General features: G+C 38.6%; 1 protein-coding gene across 3 annotated transcripts; it reads right to left on the reverse strand.

Annotated features, from left to right (window-relative positions):
- Positions 1 to 401: 401 nt before the first annotated feature.
- Positions 402 to 16332, reverse strand: nek10 (NIMA-related kinase 10). 3 transcript variants are annotated; one of them, XM_071470504.1, is made up of 36 exons: positions 15890 to 16332; positions 15184 to 15297; positions 15014 to 15086; positions 14759 to 14895; positions 14103 to 14198; positions 13937 to 14021; positions 13745 to 13786; positions 13557 to 13635; positions 13392 to 13459; positions 12371 to 12450; positions 12210 to 12296; positions 11605 to 11829; positions 10571 to 10710; positions 9978 to 10039; positions 9821 to 9892; positions 9649 to 9713; positions 9375 to 9477; positions 9079 to 9207; positions 8817 to 8954; positions 8662 to 8707; positions 8446 to 8567; positions 7767 to 7869; positions 7608 to 7683; positions 6860 to 6989; positions 6667 to 6737; positions 6071 to 6272; positions 5763 to 5850; positions 5590 to 5664; positions 5221 to 5266; positions 4983 to 5020; positions 4701 to 4801; positions 4374 to 4484; positions 2933 to 3038; positions 2607 to 2650; positions 2225 to 2280; positions 403 to 2013 (listed from the first exon to the last, which is right to left on the reverse strand). In XM_071470504.1, exons 2-36 carry the CDS (start codon positions 15252 to 15254, stop codon positions 1977 to 1979), a joined length of 3204 nt encoding a protein of 1067 aa, XP_071326605.1. In that variant the 5' UTR covers positions 15255 to 15297; positions 15890 to 16332; the 3' UTR covers positions 403 to 1976. The 3 variants fall into 3 exon arrangements, with proteins under 3 accessions (XP_071326607.1, XP_071326606.1, XP_071326605.1); XM_071470506.1 differs by lacking the exon at positions 12210 to 12296 and having other exon boundaries at positions 402 to 2013; XM_071470505.1 differs by lacking the exon at positions 9821 to 9892 and having other exon boundaries at positions 402 to 2013.
- Between the last annotated feature and the right edge of the window lie 15 nt (positions 16333 to 16347).

Raw genomic sequence — 16347 nt, forward strand, 5'->3', positions numbered from 1 at the left:
GCCTCTGGATGACTTATGTTCCCAGGAATTGTGTAATTGACACACAACCAAGAGGTGACTCGATTAAGTGTGAACTCCCTGAGTCACTATGACAGTGTTTCCTGACTCAAGCTCCTAGGAATTAAGAAATAAACTCTTTTTGCAGCTGAACCTTCCTCTCTCCCAGTACATTTACTCAAGTACAATACTTAGGTGCTATATTAAGGTATTTATATTTTATTATACTCTGTACATGTACTACACTACACTTCAGAGGGGGATATTTTACTTACTTTTCCACATTTATCTGACAGCTGCAGTTATTTAGCAAAGAAAGAAATCAGTGGGGGCTCTTTTGTTGGCAGCTCCACTAATCACTGTTTGTGATCCAAAATCATTTATCATTTCAAACTGAAATGCAGAGATTCGAGATAGAAGTCCTAAATGTGAAAAGAGATTTGCCTGCCAGAGCATCTTTTCTTCTCTTCTCCATAATTTATCATCTCATGACCCCCCTGATTAACGTGACCCCTTGAAGGAGGCTCAACCCTGAGGATGGGAACCACAAAGCAATTTAACTGTACACAAAGTATTTTAAAATAGCTCCACCTCAACTGGTCACAAGTTTTAAATATGACACATGCACTGGTGCATCAGTATTAACAATTTAATAATTTAACAAACATTAGAGGGTTTTATCCTTCAGAATGAGCACTTTTACTTTTAATATTGTAAGTATGTTTTGCCAATAATACTGTGTGTTCAGCCAATGGAGTATTTTGTTGTATTAGTACTTTACTTAAGTAAATGACCTGAGTACTTCCTCTGCTACATCCTGCTAACTACATCTGCTCAACATCAGACCTGTACATTTTATCCAGCTCGCTCACTTTCTTCACAGTACAGCAAAGGTTGGCTCAGTGTTGATATCAGTGTGACAAATGGTTACAAGTTTTCTGCATTAAAATGTGTTTATTTAATATGTCATTTTAAAATAGTTCCCTAATCTTTATACAGACTATACTGACTTCCCTTTTGGATCAAAGTGCACAAGAAAGGTTATTTTCAGCAGCTATCAGCTCTTCAAAATGACAGTGAAAACATACAATATAAAAAATATATTATATTGGAAATTATAACAGTATTTCATGGTACAAGTTAATTCAATGCAAGTGGAAAAACATTTGACCTGGTTTTCATGTCCGCCAAAGCTTCAGTCAAACACTGATATGTGTGAAGATTGATGGTGAATTAAGGTGAGTTCTTGGTTTCTTATCAGCTCTTTGAAAGCAAAGTGAGTGAGGAAACTGGCTCGCAGCCACTTTAAACACATTCTTAAAACAGTCAAACTGCTGAGTCTGGTCCGGAGAATTTAAAGCACTACACTCAGACAAACCTGAAAAAACAAAACAGAACGTTTTAGAGAGCAGAGCAGCTGAAGCCCACAGATAAAGAGCTTTGGATAGTGGTTGCTGCGTGTGTCACACAGTTTGGAATCCAGTTTGTTTTAATATGAGAAGCTTCTAATCGTTCAATGCTCAAAGGCTCTGAAACTGAACCAGAAATATAATAATAATATATATAAATCATCTTCAACCTTCATTACAAGCACATACAAGCATATATAGTGTGAAGGTAATAAATTATCTTTGGAGATTAGCACAGTCACATGACATTTATACAAACAATCAGCTCCTGAGAACCGGTGAGGAGTGTGGTGACATAAACATGTGGAAACATGTTACAGCAGCCTTGTCACAACAATAACCTGCCAAGTTGTCAACAGGTCAAGTACAAACTAATACATCTTCTTCCTTAGGTTTTACATAGATTTATAGTTTAAATAAGTATACATAAGCTATAAAGAAGATTAGTATTATTTTAGGGGCACATAGTATCATTGTGAACTCAGGCCGATGCCAATGTTAACACAGTGAAATGAATTCAGCAAAGCTTCTCCAGCTGCTTCTGTGACTCATGAAGATGAACACTGATGATCACTTCTTTTCTTGGTCATTTCTTTTCACTGTGGCTCTAACATTAACACAAACACATACAAGAGAATAAATATCTAAAACACAACAGTTACATTTCAAATTAGTGAATTCAGCAAATTTTTCATGTGGAAAATTCTGAAACCAATGTTTTTTAGAAAATCTGTAAACTCCTTTCAGTTTGACCTTATCTCACTTAACCCCACTTAATCTCACTAGAAGTCATATATCTTTACAAATTCCCAGGTCACCTGCTGTTTGTTGCTTCATAGTAGCTATTCTCCTCCAGCAGCTCCTCTATGATGCCCTGTGGAGCAACATTTAAACAGGAAATCACCTGAGCAGCAGCAACAGATGTTCAATACGACCATGAAGCGGAAATTAAGACTTTTCCTCCAATATGTTTCTTACAGAATGATATGGACATATTGTGTTGAAGCAACTGTTATAGTTTCTAACTAATATAATTATTCATTCTTGATTAAATAAACAGAATAGTACAAATATAAGCACATTTTTATGCAAGCTATCTATCTATCTATCTCAAAATCAGTGAAAGATTTTAAAAATGACTAAATAGAAAGTACACATTCAATAAAAAGAAATCCTTACTATCCTCTCAGACAAACTGACCTGCATCTGCTGATAGGTAACACCCTCTTTAAGATTCCCATCATCTGAAAAGGAAAAAAAGGAGAAACTGTTTCATTTTCTTGGCATTAGACAGTTCAACATCTTAACAGTGAATTTACAAGGCTTGAGGCCAGGGGGCACTACTCTCTGCACGCTGCTTCCTCTCTGCCTGCAGCCAGTCTGATGACAATCTGGTGAATCGCTGTCAGGAATGAACCAGATTACATTGATACTTTCCTTTGCTAAGGAGCCTGCACTGTTTTGTGTGTTGCTGTCTTTTACTGGACATATAGGATGAAGCTGTGGTAACATTACTGTAACTCTACCTGTGCTGTCAGCAGAGAGGGGGTCTCCTGTGATGTGGTGGATCAGAGGCCACCAGTCTGAACTGGTTGAGCCTAATTCCATCAGCTCTGGAGAGGCCTGGAGGAGCTGCAGGGAACAAGGAGGGGGATTCACATTTAGCTTAGAATATGATCTATAAGTGAAACTGGTGAGAGGGTTGGTATCCTGTCAAACACTGTAAAATTTTACCTGATTTTTCATAAATCTGTGCTTTCAACAACTTGGCAGGTTTGTCAATAACTACTGTATGAAAGATTACATTTACATTTACATTTAGTCATTTAGCAGACGCTTTTATCCAGAGCGACTTACAGAAAGGGGAACAATCAAGGTTAAGTGCGATAAGAAGTGTTAGCGCAGCAGTAAGTGATAGTGACGATTCTTTAAGTGTAGATTTGTTATGTAGTGCTAGGAGAGAAGGTGCTCTCTGAAGAGCTGGGTCTTCAGGAGTCTTTTAAAGGTAGAGAGGGACGCCCCTGCTCTGGTAGGAAGTGGTAGTGCATTCCACCAACGGGGGACAACGTGAGAGAAGAAGGACAACGTGAGAGAAGAGATAAACAGATAAACAAGTAGGCAAGCAGGTCTTTTTTCCAGGGAAAGCATTCAGGAAAGTTGACTTTTGCTGGTGCCACTTTAGGAAATTCAGCCAGTTTACTAACAAGAGTAAGAGTTTACAGCCTAGCCCATGCTAGCAGCCCTGTGAAACTATACCCTGAACAGCATAACATTGGTCTAAATGCTAACCTCAGCATGCTAGCAATCTCACAATGACAATGCTAACATGCTAATGTTTAGCAGATGATCTTTACCATCATAGTTTAGCATATTAGCATTCTAACATTAGATAGCACTAAGTAGCAAGTCAGCACTTGAGTAGACTTGAGAGACTGCAGGGAATGTAATTTGTTTGTAGCATTGGACAAACAGAAATTTTGATCTGATGATGGTGCTAACAGTCAGAGGATTATTACAATTCATCCTGAGGGGAACATGAATATCTGCACCAAATTTCATAGCAATCCATCCAGCAGACATTTCACCATGAAACACAAATATGAATCTCATGATGGCACCGGAGTCAGTAGGATTCATCCTCTGAGGACCATGAATGTTTGTACAAAATTGTATCATGACAATCCATCCGATAGCTGCTGAGATATTTCAGTCTGGATGAAAGTGGTGGGCCGACGGCATCCCTAGAGCCTAAGAGGCTGGCGTGCCTAAAATTACAGGAAGTGAATTATTCTTGCCTGCTCAGTGACCACCTAACTGAATTTATGTAGGGGTGCATGGATGCAAATGAAGTCTCATCTTCAGCAGATTTACTTGATGACCTAACCTGACCTAACCTCTTTCTCTCTTGACAAGTTTTTCCTTATCATCATTAAATGTACAAGTGAAGTGTAGGTCGACAGTACCAACCTTGCTGAGCTCCACCTTTAGGTTGTATGGATCGCTTCCATATTGGAACAGAGATTTTTTAAATCTTTCGATAACCCGTCGTTTGATGCTGTGGTGCGGAGCCGGTGGGAGCTGGAGATGAAATTAAGATAATAAAGTTTAATAGCAACACAGCTTTGTCTGATGATAAAAATATGAGCCTGTTAGCAGTCAGATCACTATGAGCATATCTAGTGGACCAAAGAGTGGTGAAATCCCTGGAATTAAAAGTAAGACTGATGAAGGATTTTCTGTGACTGCAGCGTTAAGCTGAGCTCTGATGAGATTTAACAAAATGTATTACTATACTTGAGAGATGTAGATGATTTTGTGCAGCTGCATGAGGAGCCTCTGGCAGGGATCATCAATCTGTCGAAGCTTCTTCTGGGAGACACAGATCCCTGCTGACACTGAGATATAATCAAAACCAAACACACTGAGTGACGAAAGCCAAATATACAGGACATAAACTGTTTATAAGAGACAGTTATGACGTTCCAACTTTGTAAATTTGGGTTGTTTTATTTGTGTAGTCTACTCATATACTCATTGTCAAGAGTGTTAGGCTTTTACATCAGGTTGATAATGTACCTGGTCTTGGTTTCAGCTTTGCTGCAGTAAAATCCCCACTGGGAAAAAAGGCAAGCAGGGAAAGGGAGGTCAATAAACAGTTGTAGATAAGAATAAACTGTTGGTTTGTATCTGGATAATTGTGTATCAACACACATCTGCCATCATTTAGAAGGAGAAGAATGTACTACTAAATCACCGGAAGAATTTCCTCCTGACCACACATGCAGAAATAGGTAATGTGAGGTTTTTCACTTACTTTTGTAGAATTTGGTCAGGTATCACACACGTACTGAGCTTTAATCCTCAAAACAAAAAAGTCAAAAAGTCAAATCCTGGTTAATCCACGGCATAGTGAAAATGTAAACCATAAGAGATAATGAAAGGAAACTAGTAAGAAAATAGTAACTTATAGCTTTAAAAAGAGAAGCTTTGTTATTTCCAGTTCAAATCCCAGACTGCCTCCCCTTTACTCCACTGCACAGGTTAACATGCCCTTTAGCCGGTCAAAGAAGCGTCTTACCAGGGAAAACAGGATGCTTGTTATGTCAGCATTTAATTAGAAATATTTAGACATGAAAAACTGCTGCCCAACATCACAATGAATATTCAAGTGACAGAAACTAACCATAGTGTTTTCCTACAGAGCCAGTGGGGTTGTTTTTGGTATCAGATGGTTCAACGTCATCATCTGAAGCAGCATCTGAACACACAACCATAATTATTTATAACATGATGTCATTTTGAATTTAAATCTCTCCCAGTCTGTGTTAAATCCTGAGCAGTATGAAACAGAGTCACCTTGACAGATTATTCTCTTGCTGTGGTTTGAGTCACAGGCTGCAGAAGAGTGTGGAGTTGGAGATTCAGTTTTCATGAAGGATTTTTCCTGAAATCATTGCAGCACACCATTAATTCAAACAAACTATTTAAAAAAAAACATCCTAAAAACACCTTCACCAAAATATTTAACAATATCAGAAAAGCTTGCAGATGCAGTCCCACATTAAGATCTGAAGAATGTCATGTTTACAACATCTTTGTTACCTTTTTGTAAAACTCAAAATAGTCCTCAAAGATATTCTTTCAGATTTCAAAATCTAAATTACCTGGTTTGAGAGGCAGCAGTTTGTCCTGCTTTTGTGTCTCTCCAGGAAATACCCCTGTGCTCGTTTCCTGTCTCTCTCTGCCCTTCTTTCCAGTGCATTCTGGGAAGTGTAGAGGCCGTCCATCAGCCTCATCATGAGGTCAGAGATCCTGGAGCTGATGGCCACAATGTCTGGCCGCTGCTCTGCATCTGGACTCAAACACCTGATGGGTTGTGCCACAACAGAACAGAGTGAATGAGTGATGTTAATGTTAAATTACTTTTAACCTAAAACAATGAAAACACAAAAATAATTCCATAAAATTGATCAAATTTATAACAGATGATAATGCAAGTCAAGTAAGATGTTTATTGTAAACGCTGACAAATTTATCGGGTTAAGTTGAATCACCCTTTGAGTTTAAATCAATAATACAAAATCAATAAAAGCCTGTCTATCACCAACAGATCAAAATGACTGCCATGAAACATTAGAGGCACATTATGTGTCTTTCCTCTACAGATTCTGTAATATTAGTGGACTTTTTTATATTTAAAAACAGCCTCTGCAGGTGCAGCCATAAACCAAAATCAATTATTTCAAAATAAAAGTCTCACCATCTTATCATGTCTGTCACTCTCTCTGAAGAAGCGCCATCTTCAATCGGCTCATAGATGGCCTCGACAATCTACCAGCACAGAATAAGAAGAAAAGATCAATAACTGACAATAGACAGTAAGAATAGACATTTCAAATTTGAAGTAAAATGTAAAGAGTGAGTGTGTGTGTGTGTGTGTGTTTTCATGTTGCCTTGCTGGCCAGTGACAGCATGTTACTGCTGTAGAACGGAGGCTGTAAAGTGACCATCTGGTAGAGGATACAGCCTAAAGCCCAGATATCAGCTTTCTCTCCATACGGCTCATTCTTCACCACCTCTGGACTAAAACACAAAACATTAACATCTGTAAAGTTTAACCCATGAGGATGATCACATGTCCCCTAGCACCTTACTCTCACCTTAAGTCACTATTCTATATGTGAAAAAATGCAATAAACTATTTATAGCTGTGTTTGCCACAAGTGGTAGTATAACCTACCCAGATCTGTGACTGAACTGTAGGTGGTTGAGTTGCAGGTTTTAAAAAGGAAGAACAATGTGTGTAATCAAAAAGATGATATCTCTGGTTCTGCTGTATCAGGTTTGATATGTATTTTAAACTGTCCGTCCAAGTGTTATTGGAGTGCAATAAATCAGTGCAGTACTCTTTTAACCCTAAAACACAGTCTAAATGGTCTTTCATAGAGGTAAAAAACCAGACAAAGTGTCCTTACTTTCCGAAAATATCTTCACTCTCAAGGTCTACAACTCAGATTTAGTCGTCACGCAATTCATTCTGTTCTCTTATTCAAGATAAAGTCTAAAAAAAAAAAGAATCCTTCCTTTGAGCTGCAGAATGTACTATCTTTTAAATGGCTAATAGGCTTTGATGACATTAAACAGCTTTGCCATACTCTCTTCATACAGAAGCAGCTGGATGCTCAGAGTGAATTTCCTCACCAGGAGTAAAGGATGGTGCCGACCACTGACGTAAGCTTGCTGTTCTCCTGCTTCTGCTTAGCCAGGCCGAAGTCAGCTTCAAGCAGAGGAGAGACACAGGTCATAATTAGACAAAACAGGGAGTGACATGAATGTGATGACTTATAAATACACACTCACTGATGGTGACTTTGTCCTTCTCGCCCAGCATGATGTTGTTTGGTGTGAGGTCACGGTGAACTATTCTCTTCTCCTTGTGCAGGTACCTCAGTGCCAGGCACATCTGAAGGAGCGTGGAGAAGTTATATCAATTAGTGATTAAGCTATTAAAAGGACTTGTGGATATGTTTCCACTCAGCCTCATTGGCCAGTGGAAATTATTTATATTCATATTTTAGACATTCATCCAAAACTATTGGCAGTGAGCACCGACCTAGAACTGACTGATATTCCTCAAGTGCTGGAGAATAAAAAATTGAAAAAAAATGAGCAAGTACCCCCTTGTTAGGAATCACTGTTTTACTGATATTTAAATTAGTATCAAATGTCTGTGATGTGTCAGTCAAAAGTGTGTTGAGCTTCCTGTCTGTCCCACAACTCCAGGGGCAGGTATTGGTCAGTGTTCAGTGTCAAGGTTTAAATTTAACCTGGATGAACAGGTATATGGTTAGATAGTGGAGCATTGTTTGACATTCACTTTTTATTATGTGCCTGCTGTGTATTAACACTGGACTATCAAAATAAAAGGCTACTGATCCTCCTCAGAACGTGTCTTGGGAAATCTAAATTTATATAAAACCAAACACTCTGCCCTTCAGGGGAGATTTACTTCCTAAAGCTTGAGTTCAGAACTTGTTACCTGTATGAATATATTCCAAATTCTGTCCTCAGTGAACTGTTGCTGCTTCTCCTTCAGAGAGTTAAAATGTTCAGCCAGTGGCACGCCCTCGATCAGCTCCATCACAATGTACAGCTTGTCACCTGAAATGGACAATGTGGGTTTTTACTTCTGAAATTTTATTGTATTCCTTCTCATGACTTGACTTGACAGCCAAGTAAAAGTAAATATCCTCACCTTCCAAAAATGTCTTGTAATATTTAACAATGTTTGGATGTGTCATCTAGGGAGGAGGAACCAAGCAACACATAAACAACACAAACTATGGTCGTACTCGTTCACAGTGCGCATTATTAAACTGACTTTCAACGATCAAAATTGAGAATTTGTGCCTGTTCTTTGATGATTGTTAGCTCAGAGATGATTTTCTCCACGTTACTGTCTCTGGACTTCTTGTCTTTGCCAAAGACCGGGTTGTGCAGGTTCACCTCCTTCAGAGCCAGGAGGTTCTGCCCACTCTGCTTTCGGACCTGTCATTGAGTAAACTTACTGAAATCAAGGGCACTCATGTGAACCACTGGAAGAACTCTGGCATGAAGCCACTAAGTAGCAAAATGGACCCAAGCCACAGTTTTTTGTGGCTGTTCATCGTACCTTGAAGACGCTTCCAAATGCCCCGGTCCCCAGATGGTCCAGGACAGAGTAAGCGTTGATGATTTTAAGGGGAGGTCGGTTCTGGTCCACAGCCTCGATGCTTTCTTTCAGACTGTCAAGTTCTTCTTCCTGCATTAGAAAAACACGCAACACCCCATCATTTTGTGAAGTAAAGAATCTTCCTTGTTAGTCTACAATGTTTTATTTATGTCAAAACACAAGAATATATCTTTTTATTTTACAGCCAGAAACCAGCTGAATAAACAGATGAATCCATTTAGAAGCTGTTTTCTTACGGTGTAGAGTGAAACTTTGGTTTGCAGTCCCTCATAGGCCGTGAGGTCCCGCACATAATGGCCAACATCAATAAACAACTCAAAGAGGTCTGTGGGAAAGAGTCTGAAAAGGATAAAAGATTATATAACAGAACATTCGATGAGCTCTCTTTCCAGAGCGGATATTTAACAGAAGCTAGTTTTAATGATTTATGCATGAATTTCATTTAAGGTTATATTCTATGTCCTTTTGAGAATAAACATTTTTATAAACTTGTTAATCATGTAACATCACCTCTTGAAAAGATGTCTGTTTCTCTCCACACTAAAGAGAAATCGGAGGGTCCGAAATGCATAGCACTGCCAACAAACCAACAGATTTGTAAATAAGTTACTTTCTGGAAGTTAAAACATCTTCATTTATATTATAATGTAATTTGATACACATACTGCATAAAGCTATATACCTGTAAAGATGTGACCTTTGCTCCAGAATTTTGTGGTAAAATCAATTTTGCTATAATGTAGATCCCATTTTCCTGCAAAAAATTAATGCTACTACATTTTATATATGTTAATTTTATATTAATGTGGACTGTGTACATATTTGAGATGTTCTCTAACCTGCACAATGTGGTGAGCAGATGTGTCATCCAGACTTAGCTCAGTCAAAGCTGTACAACAGGCTGGAAAAGGGATTAGACAGGATATGACTTAATTTAAGAACTAATACAAGTAATTTTAAAGTCTCAGACTCTTTGAACTGCTGTAAAGACAAACAACTCTCTCTCAAAACCAGAGGACAGAACAAAGACTGGAAAGCCTGTTGAATTTGAAATGTGAAATATAGTGCTTGTCTTTATATACTAAAAATGAGCACTGTGCTGAATTGCAATATAATAGTTTTATACCAAAAGGACTTTTATTTTTACAGTGGTGTCTTTAGACTTCCAGAAACAGAGGATTTACAACCACTTCCTCCACAATCATGGATACAAGTCTTGTTCCAGAGGTCTGGATTTTCACTCCAGGAAAAAGATGTTTACATTCTCAGCTGCTGATAAGACTCCTCTGGGGGAAGGATTTTCTTTACTGTGCAGTTGCATTTTTCACTATTTAACATGAAAAGCACAAACTTTTACTGGTTGAATTCTAACTCTTAAAAAAATCTTAAAGAAAATGCTATATGTTCTGTGATAAGTTGTATCTTCCCTGACCTGACTGCAGGGCCTTGATGTTGTCCACCTCCTCCTGTGGGCTGAGCTCCTCTCTGACATGCTCTCTCTGGATGCGACCGGCAGCGTTGGCGCTGGAGAGCGTCTCGATTGAGGAGCGATCAGAGACATACTGCCTGTCACTGTAAGAGTTATTTTGTATGTCACTGTGACAAATCATAAAAATAACAGCATATCTTTGTCACTGGTTTTCAGCCTCAGAACAAAGCTTTGTCATCGTGGTCACTCAATTGTAGTTGCAGTCAACATCATGAGATGTTGACATGTTGAACTGAAGGGTGGAACTGGAAGACAAGTGTAAAACTTTTGTTTGAAAAACAGAGAACAGGCAGCAAAGCAGATTTACTATGGTTGGTTTGTGCTATTGGGCAGTATAAATTTGAACCTCTTTCACTTTACAAATGCTCTTTTCCGTAAAGAGGTACTCCATCAACTGAGTGTTGTAAGTTTGGGGACTTTAAACAGACAGATCTTTTGAAAAAGCTGTACATAATTGATGCTGTAGAGCCTGAGATATGCTGACTTTAATATGGGTCAAGCTGTACAATCACTGGATCCTACACTTACCATTATGTAAACAACAACATTTTTTTTCTTACACCCTCCCTACTTCGTAAACACCCATGTCTTTCAAATTCCACACCCCAGTTTGTAATGCAGGCTTTCTGCTCTAAATTTTCCCAAGCCCAGATCTAAAGAAAGACACCATCATGTTGCATTATGGGAAATATAGGTCCCCGTGTTTTGCAGAGTATCTCAGCCTCTGTTGTTGTCTTTAATCTGTTTCTGTGAGTCTTCAACTTCATGGAATGTAATTCCAAATCACTGGTGTGACCACAAATCATTTCAATGTGGACAGATTTGGTAATGCTTGTAAAAGTAAAAGGTTTTAGTTAAAGCTCCTTGTTAATCAGTAAAAGAGAGGCTGTTTTTACTTTGACTGTAATTGTATGAAAAAGAAACTGGAAACAGATGATGTAACATAAAACTCTAAAACACTGCTATGTTTCAACAACCTGTTGAGCAGCCAAAGCAGCTGCTGCACCCCTCCCCAGCTCCGGATCTCTGCCCTGGTGTCGGGATCCTCACAGAGCTGGACTAGGACCCAGACAAGGCTCCACAGCAGCTTCAAGTGCTGGCCATGCAGCAGGCTCAGCAGCACAGGCAGCCCCTCCAGCTCCCTCACCTGCTCCCTCACCTGCCACACCGGGGACAGGAGCCTCAGCAGCTCCGCACTTATCCTGGAGGAAATATCAGGCTTAAACCCCATATTATGTATGTTATAATATTATTTGACATTATGGTACACAAAAGTAATTAATTTTTAGGAACAATGTTATTCAGTTTTAGCATTTAGACCCCACACCCACAGCCTAAATCATTACCATTTCGTAAACTGCTCTATAAAACTTATTTTTACAGACTGGTTTTGCGTTACAAACTTTAATAACTGTTTTCATCACCATTTTATGAGTCTAGCCTTGCTTGTTTCCATGTTTCATGGCTCTACTTTATCAGCATTAATGAAAGAAGGAAGGTTCCCACAAATAACCATAACAACTTAGACATAACATTTTATCTGACAGACTGATAATACATCAACAGATAAGTGATTTCTAACCTCTTTGACAGCAGGTCATATTCCTGCAGTATTATAAATAGGTTCTCCACTATCAGTAGCTTCCCAATCTCCTCCTTGCATTCTGGGCTGCAGAAAAAAACATGCTTGCAACAGATGAAATCATGAATGTATTTAATGCATTAAATGAAATATGTGTTTACCTCTCAGCCAAAGTGCTGAGTGCTAGCAGGGCTCCCAGCAGAACACTGCTATCTGTTGTGGAGAGGAGCTTCACCAGGGTCTAAAAATGGAATACTTTATTAGAGCCTGAATTATACAAAGAGAAAAAGAATGTGTGGTGATACAAACTGAGTGCAGAGACACTCACTGAGCCTCAGCTCAAGATAAATATTTGCCAATATTTGCACACTGGAAGCAGCAATGTTCACTGCCACCCACACTATTAAGCACTGCATTGAACGAGCAACAATACTGACAATGTTGCTATTCTTAGACCTATTATGGAGCTTAAAATGTGAGGTTTGTTATGTGAGTAATGCTGCAAGAGGCTGTAAATTTCTAAAGGATTTATCTCATGAAGAAAAGCAGTGTCCACAATGAATTTTATTGTAGTCTGTCAATTTGATTTAGAGATTTTTTATGGCAAATTTAATTTGGTGCTGATGAAGTGTATAAAATAGAAAAGGTTCGTCCTCTGTGGAGCCTGAATATTCTCCATTAATTGTTGACCAATCTGTGCATTAAATCTTAATATTTCTTGTACAATTTTATTCTTAATGTTGGCATTAGAGGAGAAACAGAGGGTCATAGAAATTATTATTATTCATCGGCTGGAGGTAATGAATATCCACTGCAGATTTACTGGAAATGCAGGTAACAGACTTTAGGTAATGTGCTGCATGAACAGACAGGATGCCCAAACCAGTGCTAAATAAATCTGTAAACTACACTAATTAGGAAGAAAATACATCTAATAACTGAACAGTGAAAACAAAAAGTAATTTTGATTTTAAGTTAAATATCCACAATATATATTATGACCCTGTTCGTCACAAATATATTCAATATTGCCTATAGAGCATGTAGTGAGAGACTAGTAGTAGCCTCATGCACCAGAGGAATGATTTCATGTTATGGCACATAGTTTATCTCACACATTAAAATGATCTGAAAACAAACAGCACATACTCACAGGCAACCTTATCACTGCTTATCTCTTACCTTGTGAGCGCCACTCGCGATGACCCAGGCCCTTTGATTTTCAGCGGCAGACAGCTTCTGGAACATGTCTGCAGAGCAATCAACAAAGCTGGCTTTGATAAGGACAAGACACACAAGACTCGATTTATCAGAGTTGTTCTGTGATATTTCCTTCAGGCTACTCACAGGTCATTGTGACCAGTTTCTGTGCAGTGAATGCCTGTTCGCCACAAGATATGTACATGGTGGTGACAGACTCCATATACTTAAAGAGAAATAGGGCAGGGATGAGGGGGTCGATATGAGATATATGTGGATAAATCACAAAATGCAGCCTGTTGCAGCATGTGGAAAAAATTCTGATGAGACTTTACCCTGGCGAGTGAACTGATGCCCTGGAGCTGATGGAGGATTTTCTAAAAGGGGAAGCAGTTAAAAGAGACAGTTACTGCTTTTAATCTTTTGCTGGACTAATAAAATAAATGTGGAAGTAGTTATACAAAATGTAATAAGAAATATCAAAATAGCATGCAGCAAGAGAAGTGAAAGAATTTTTCAAGTTGTACCTGATGGTGAGGATCTCTTATCAATAATCGTAGGCAGATGAGAACCCTGAGGATGGATTCAGGTGTTGCATGGTCAATCCATTCACTATAGGAAGGGGAACTATTGTTAGTGACCTAAAGCCATGTGTGTTACAATGACAGAAATGCTACTTCCAGGACATTTTACCTGCAGAGTCGGTTCTTGACCAATGTCATAAGGATGTCAGAGAAGAGTTTATGCAGTGGGTGGCTACTGAAGCATCTTTGGTCTTTGTATGTTATGCTGGAAAATGAATGTATCTCTCATTAGGGATGTGGAAGTACAGACTATATTTGATTCTTTAAAGAAACAGTTAATTTAATAATAAACATGCAGCCACCACATCACTACAAACAAAATGCATTAACTTTGTTGCTCTGTCCTCCAAAGCTATTGAGTGTGACAGGGCCATCTTAACAACTTCCAAATGCAAGAAAGACCGTAATTTACCTCAAATGAAATGCACAATATAATACAGGTTGCATAATTGGTATTGTCCTTACTGTCACCTATATTTTCTATGCTACCATGTTGTGGTCACAAATAGGGCTGGATATTAGACCAAAATGGTTCTGCAGCCCAGGCTATCAAAAACTGTCAAGAGCAGAAACCTGGTGTTAAAGGTCAGATTCATGATCGTATTTTCTTCCTCTCTGATCAGTTAGTTCTTGATTTAAAGCAAAATTTTGCCAATCTCAGATTATTTTACATAGCAAGGTTCTTGTATATCTGCCTCGGTTTAGAAAACATTTAACATTTGCGAACTTTGGGGTGAAGTATTCACATAAACTAGAGAGGTAAACCTGAATTTTTCCAGTTCAGAGGCTTCGCTGTTGATGTCGCTCTCACTCCTGTGTCTGTTGGCATCTTTTTGATGATGCAGGCCTTGTGATCTGCTGGCTCCACTGCTGCGTGTCTTACTGTGACTCAGCGCTGCCACCTGCGATACAGGGAGTCTCATGCTACAATATATACACAAACCTGAAGAAATATGAGCTGGATTGTATCGTTATCATAACGTCTAGACACTCAGAATGGCGTCATTTGTCGTTGTTCACCTCTTGTCTGGGGCCAGTTTTGGCAAGCAGGGACTGAAGCCTCCTGAGATCATGTGAAGCCCTAGAAAACAAGCTTATCAGATGATTTGCTTTTGTCATTTCAAGGAAATAAATTTAAAATAGTGTAGCAGACTATTAAACAGCTTTAAGGAGTAGATGACCCAGCTTACTTGCTCTGGGTTCCTGTGGATTTCACGGGTAGTTTCTCTCCTTGTCTCACTTTTTTAACTGAGTTGGACATTTTCAGCAATCCCCTTTGTTTCCATGAGTAACCTGTGGTTCAACTTGAGCAGGAGTGGAAGAAGGAGTCAGATATTCACTTAAGTAAAAGTGGCAATATCACAGTATAAAAATACTGTTTCAAGATCAAAGTCCTCCATTCAAAATTGAGTAAAAGTACAAGTATTAGCATCAAAATATGCTTCAAGTACCCACAGTAAAAGTACTCATTGTGCAGAATATGTATTATTGTATTATAATTACTGATTAACTTTATTAGCTTTAGCTTTTTTAGGTGGTAACACTCATTTTAATGACTTTTTACAGCTGAGTAATTTGTGGATTTCCCCCAGGAGATCAATTAAGTCTTATCTTTATCTATAATAAAACATCATAATTTATTTGTTGATTATTTTGTGTTTGTCTCCCTCTATATCATAATGCAGTAGAAGTATAAAATAGCAGAAAATGGTACTCGAATAAATTTATTTAGTTAGATAGTTACTTCTTATCTGCCATATATTAGCTTGCCTTAACCACACATTTGAAAATCCTACAGAAAAACACAGCTAGCGATAAGAAGGCTAGCTTGATTATTTTTATTTGCCTTAAAAAAGCTGCTTAACCGACCTGGCCTGGACAGGTTAAGTCTCTTACCCTTCGTCCAACATCGCTAACTAGCAGCAGACAGTTGATCTGGGTTGTGAAATAGGTATATTTCTTCATTGGATGTCTCAAATCGAGACAATGCTGAGTTTTATTGCGCCTTTAACCAATACAGGTGAGCTGTATTAGAGAGTCTTGGTTACCATGGCGACAACAGACGCTGTTCGCATTCCGTCACCGGAGTGTTTTGACCCTGACACACACGAATACACGCATACATGTTGTAAATTAACCACTAATGATGTAAACAGCAACGCATCGGCAAATTAAGATGAGAACTGTTTGGTAATTTGATTTATTTAACTGGTACTATGTGAGCGAATCAGACCCCTTTCTATTGTTTAAGTAGTTTATCTGTTATCTGTGGCAGAGTGGGTGGTTTTTGTTTAGTTTCGCAAAAGAAAAAGCTTAGTTATCGCGAGAACGCGTCTGGACTCAAAGGAATTAAA

Source organism: Trachinotus anak, unplaced genomic scaffold (genome assembly GCF_046630095.1).
Source record: "Trachinotus anak isolate AG129_WGS33_773 ecotype Australia unplaced genomic scaffold, CSIRO_AGI_Tana_v1 ptg000032l, whole genome shotgun sequence".
Classification (NCBI taxonomy): domain Eukaryota; kingdom Metazoa; phylum Chordata; class Actinopteri; order Carangiformes; family Carangidae; genus Trachinotus; species Trachinotus anak.

Coding starts and splice junctions, on each gene's coding strand:
- nek10 (XM_071470504.1), bottom strand. CDS start 15,254: ATGTCCAACTCAGTTAAAAAAGTGAGACAAGGAGAGAAACTACCCGTG. Junction 9,478..9,648: donor AACAGACATCTTTTCAAGAG/GTGATGTTACAT, acceptor TATCCTTTTCAG/ACTCTTTCCCACAGACCTCT. Junction 3,039..4,373: donor TAAAGGTGGAGCTCAGCAAG/GTTGGTACTGTC, acceptor TGTTCCCTGCAG/CTCCTCCAGGCCTCTCCAGA.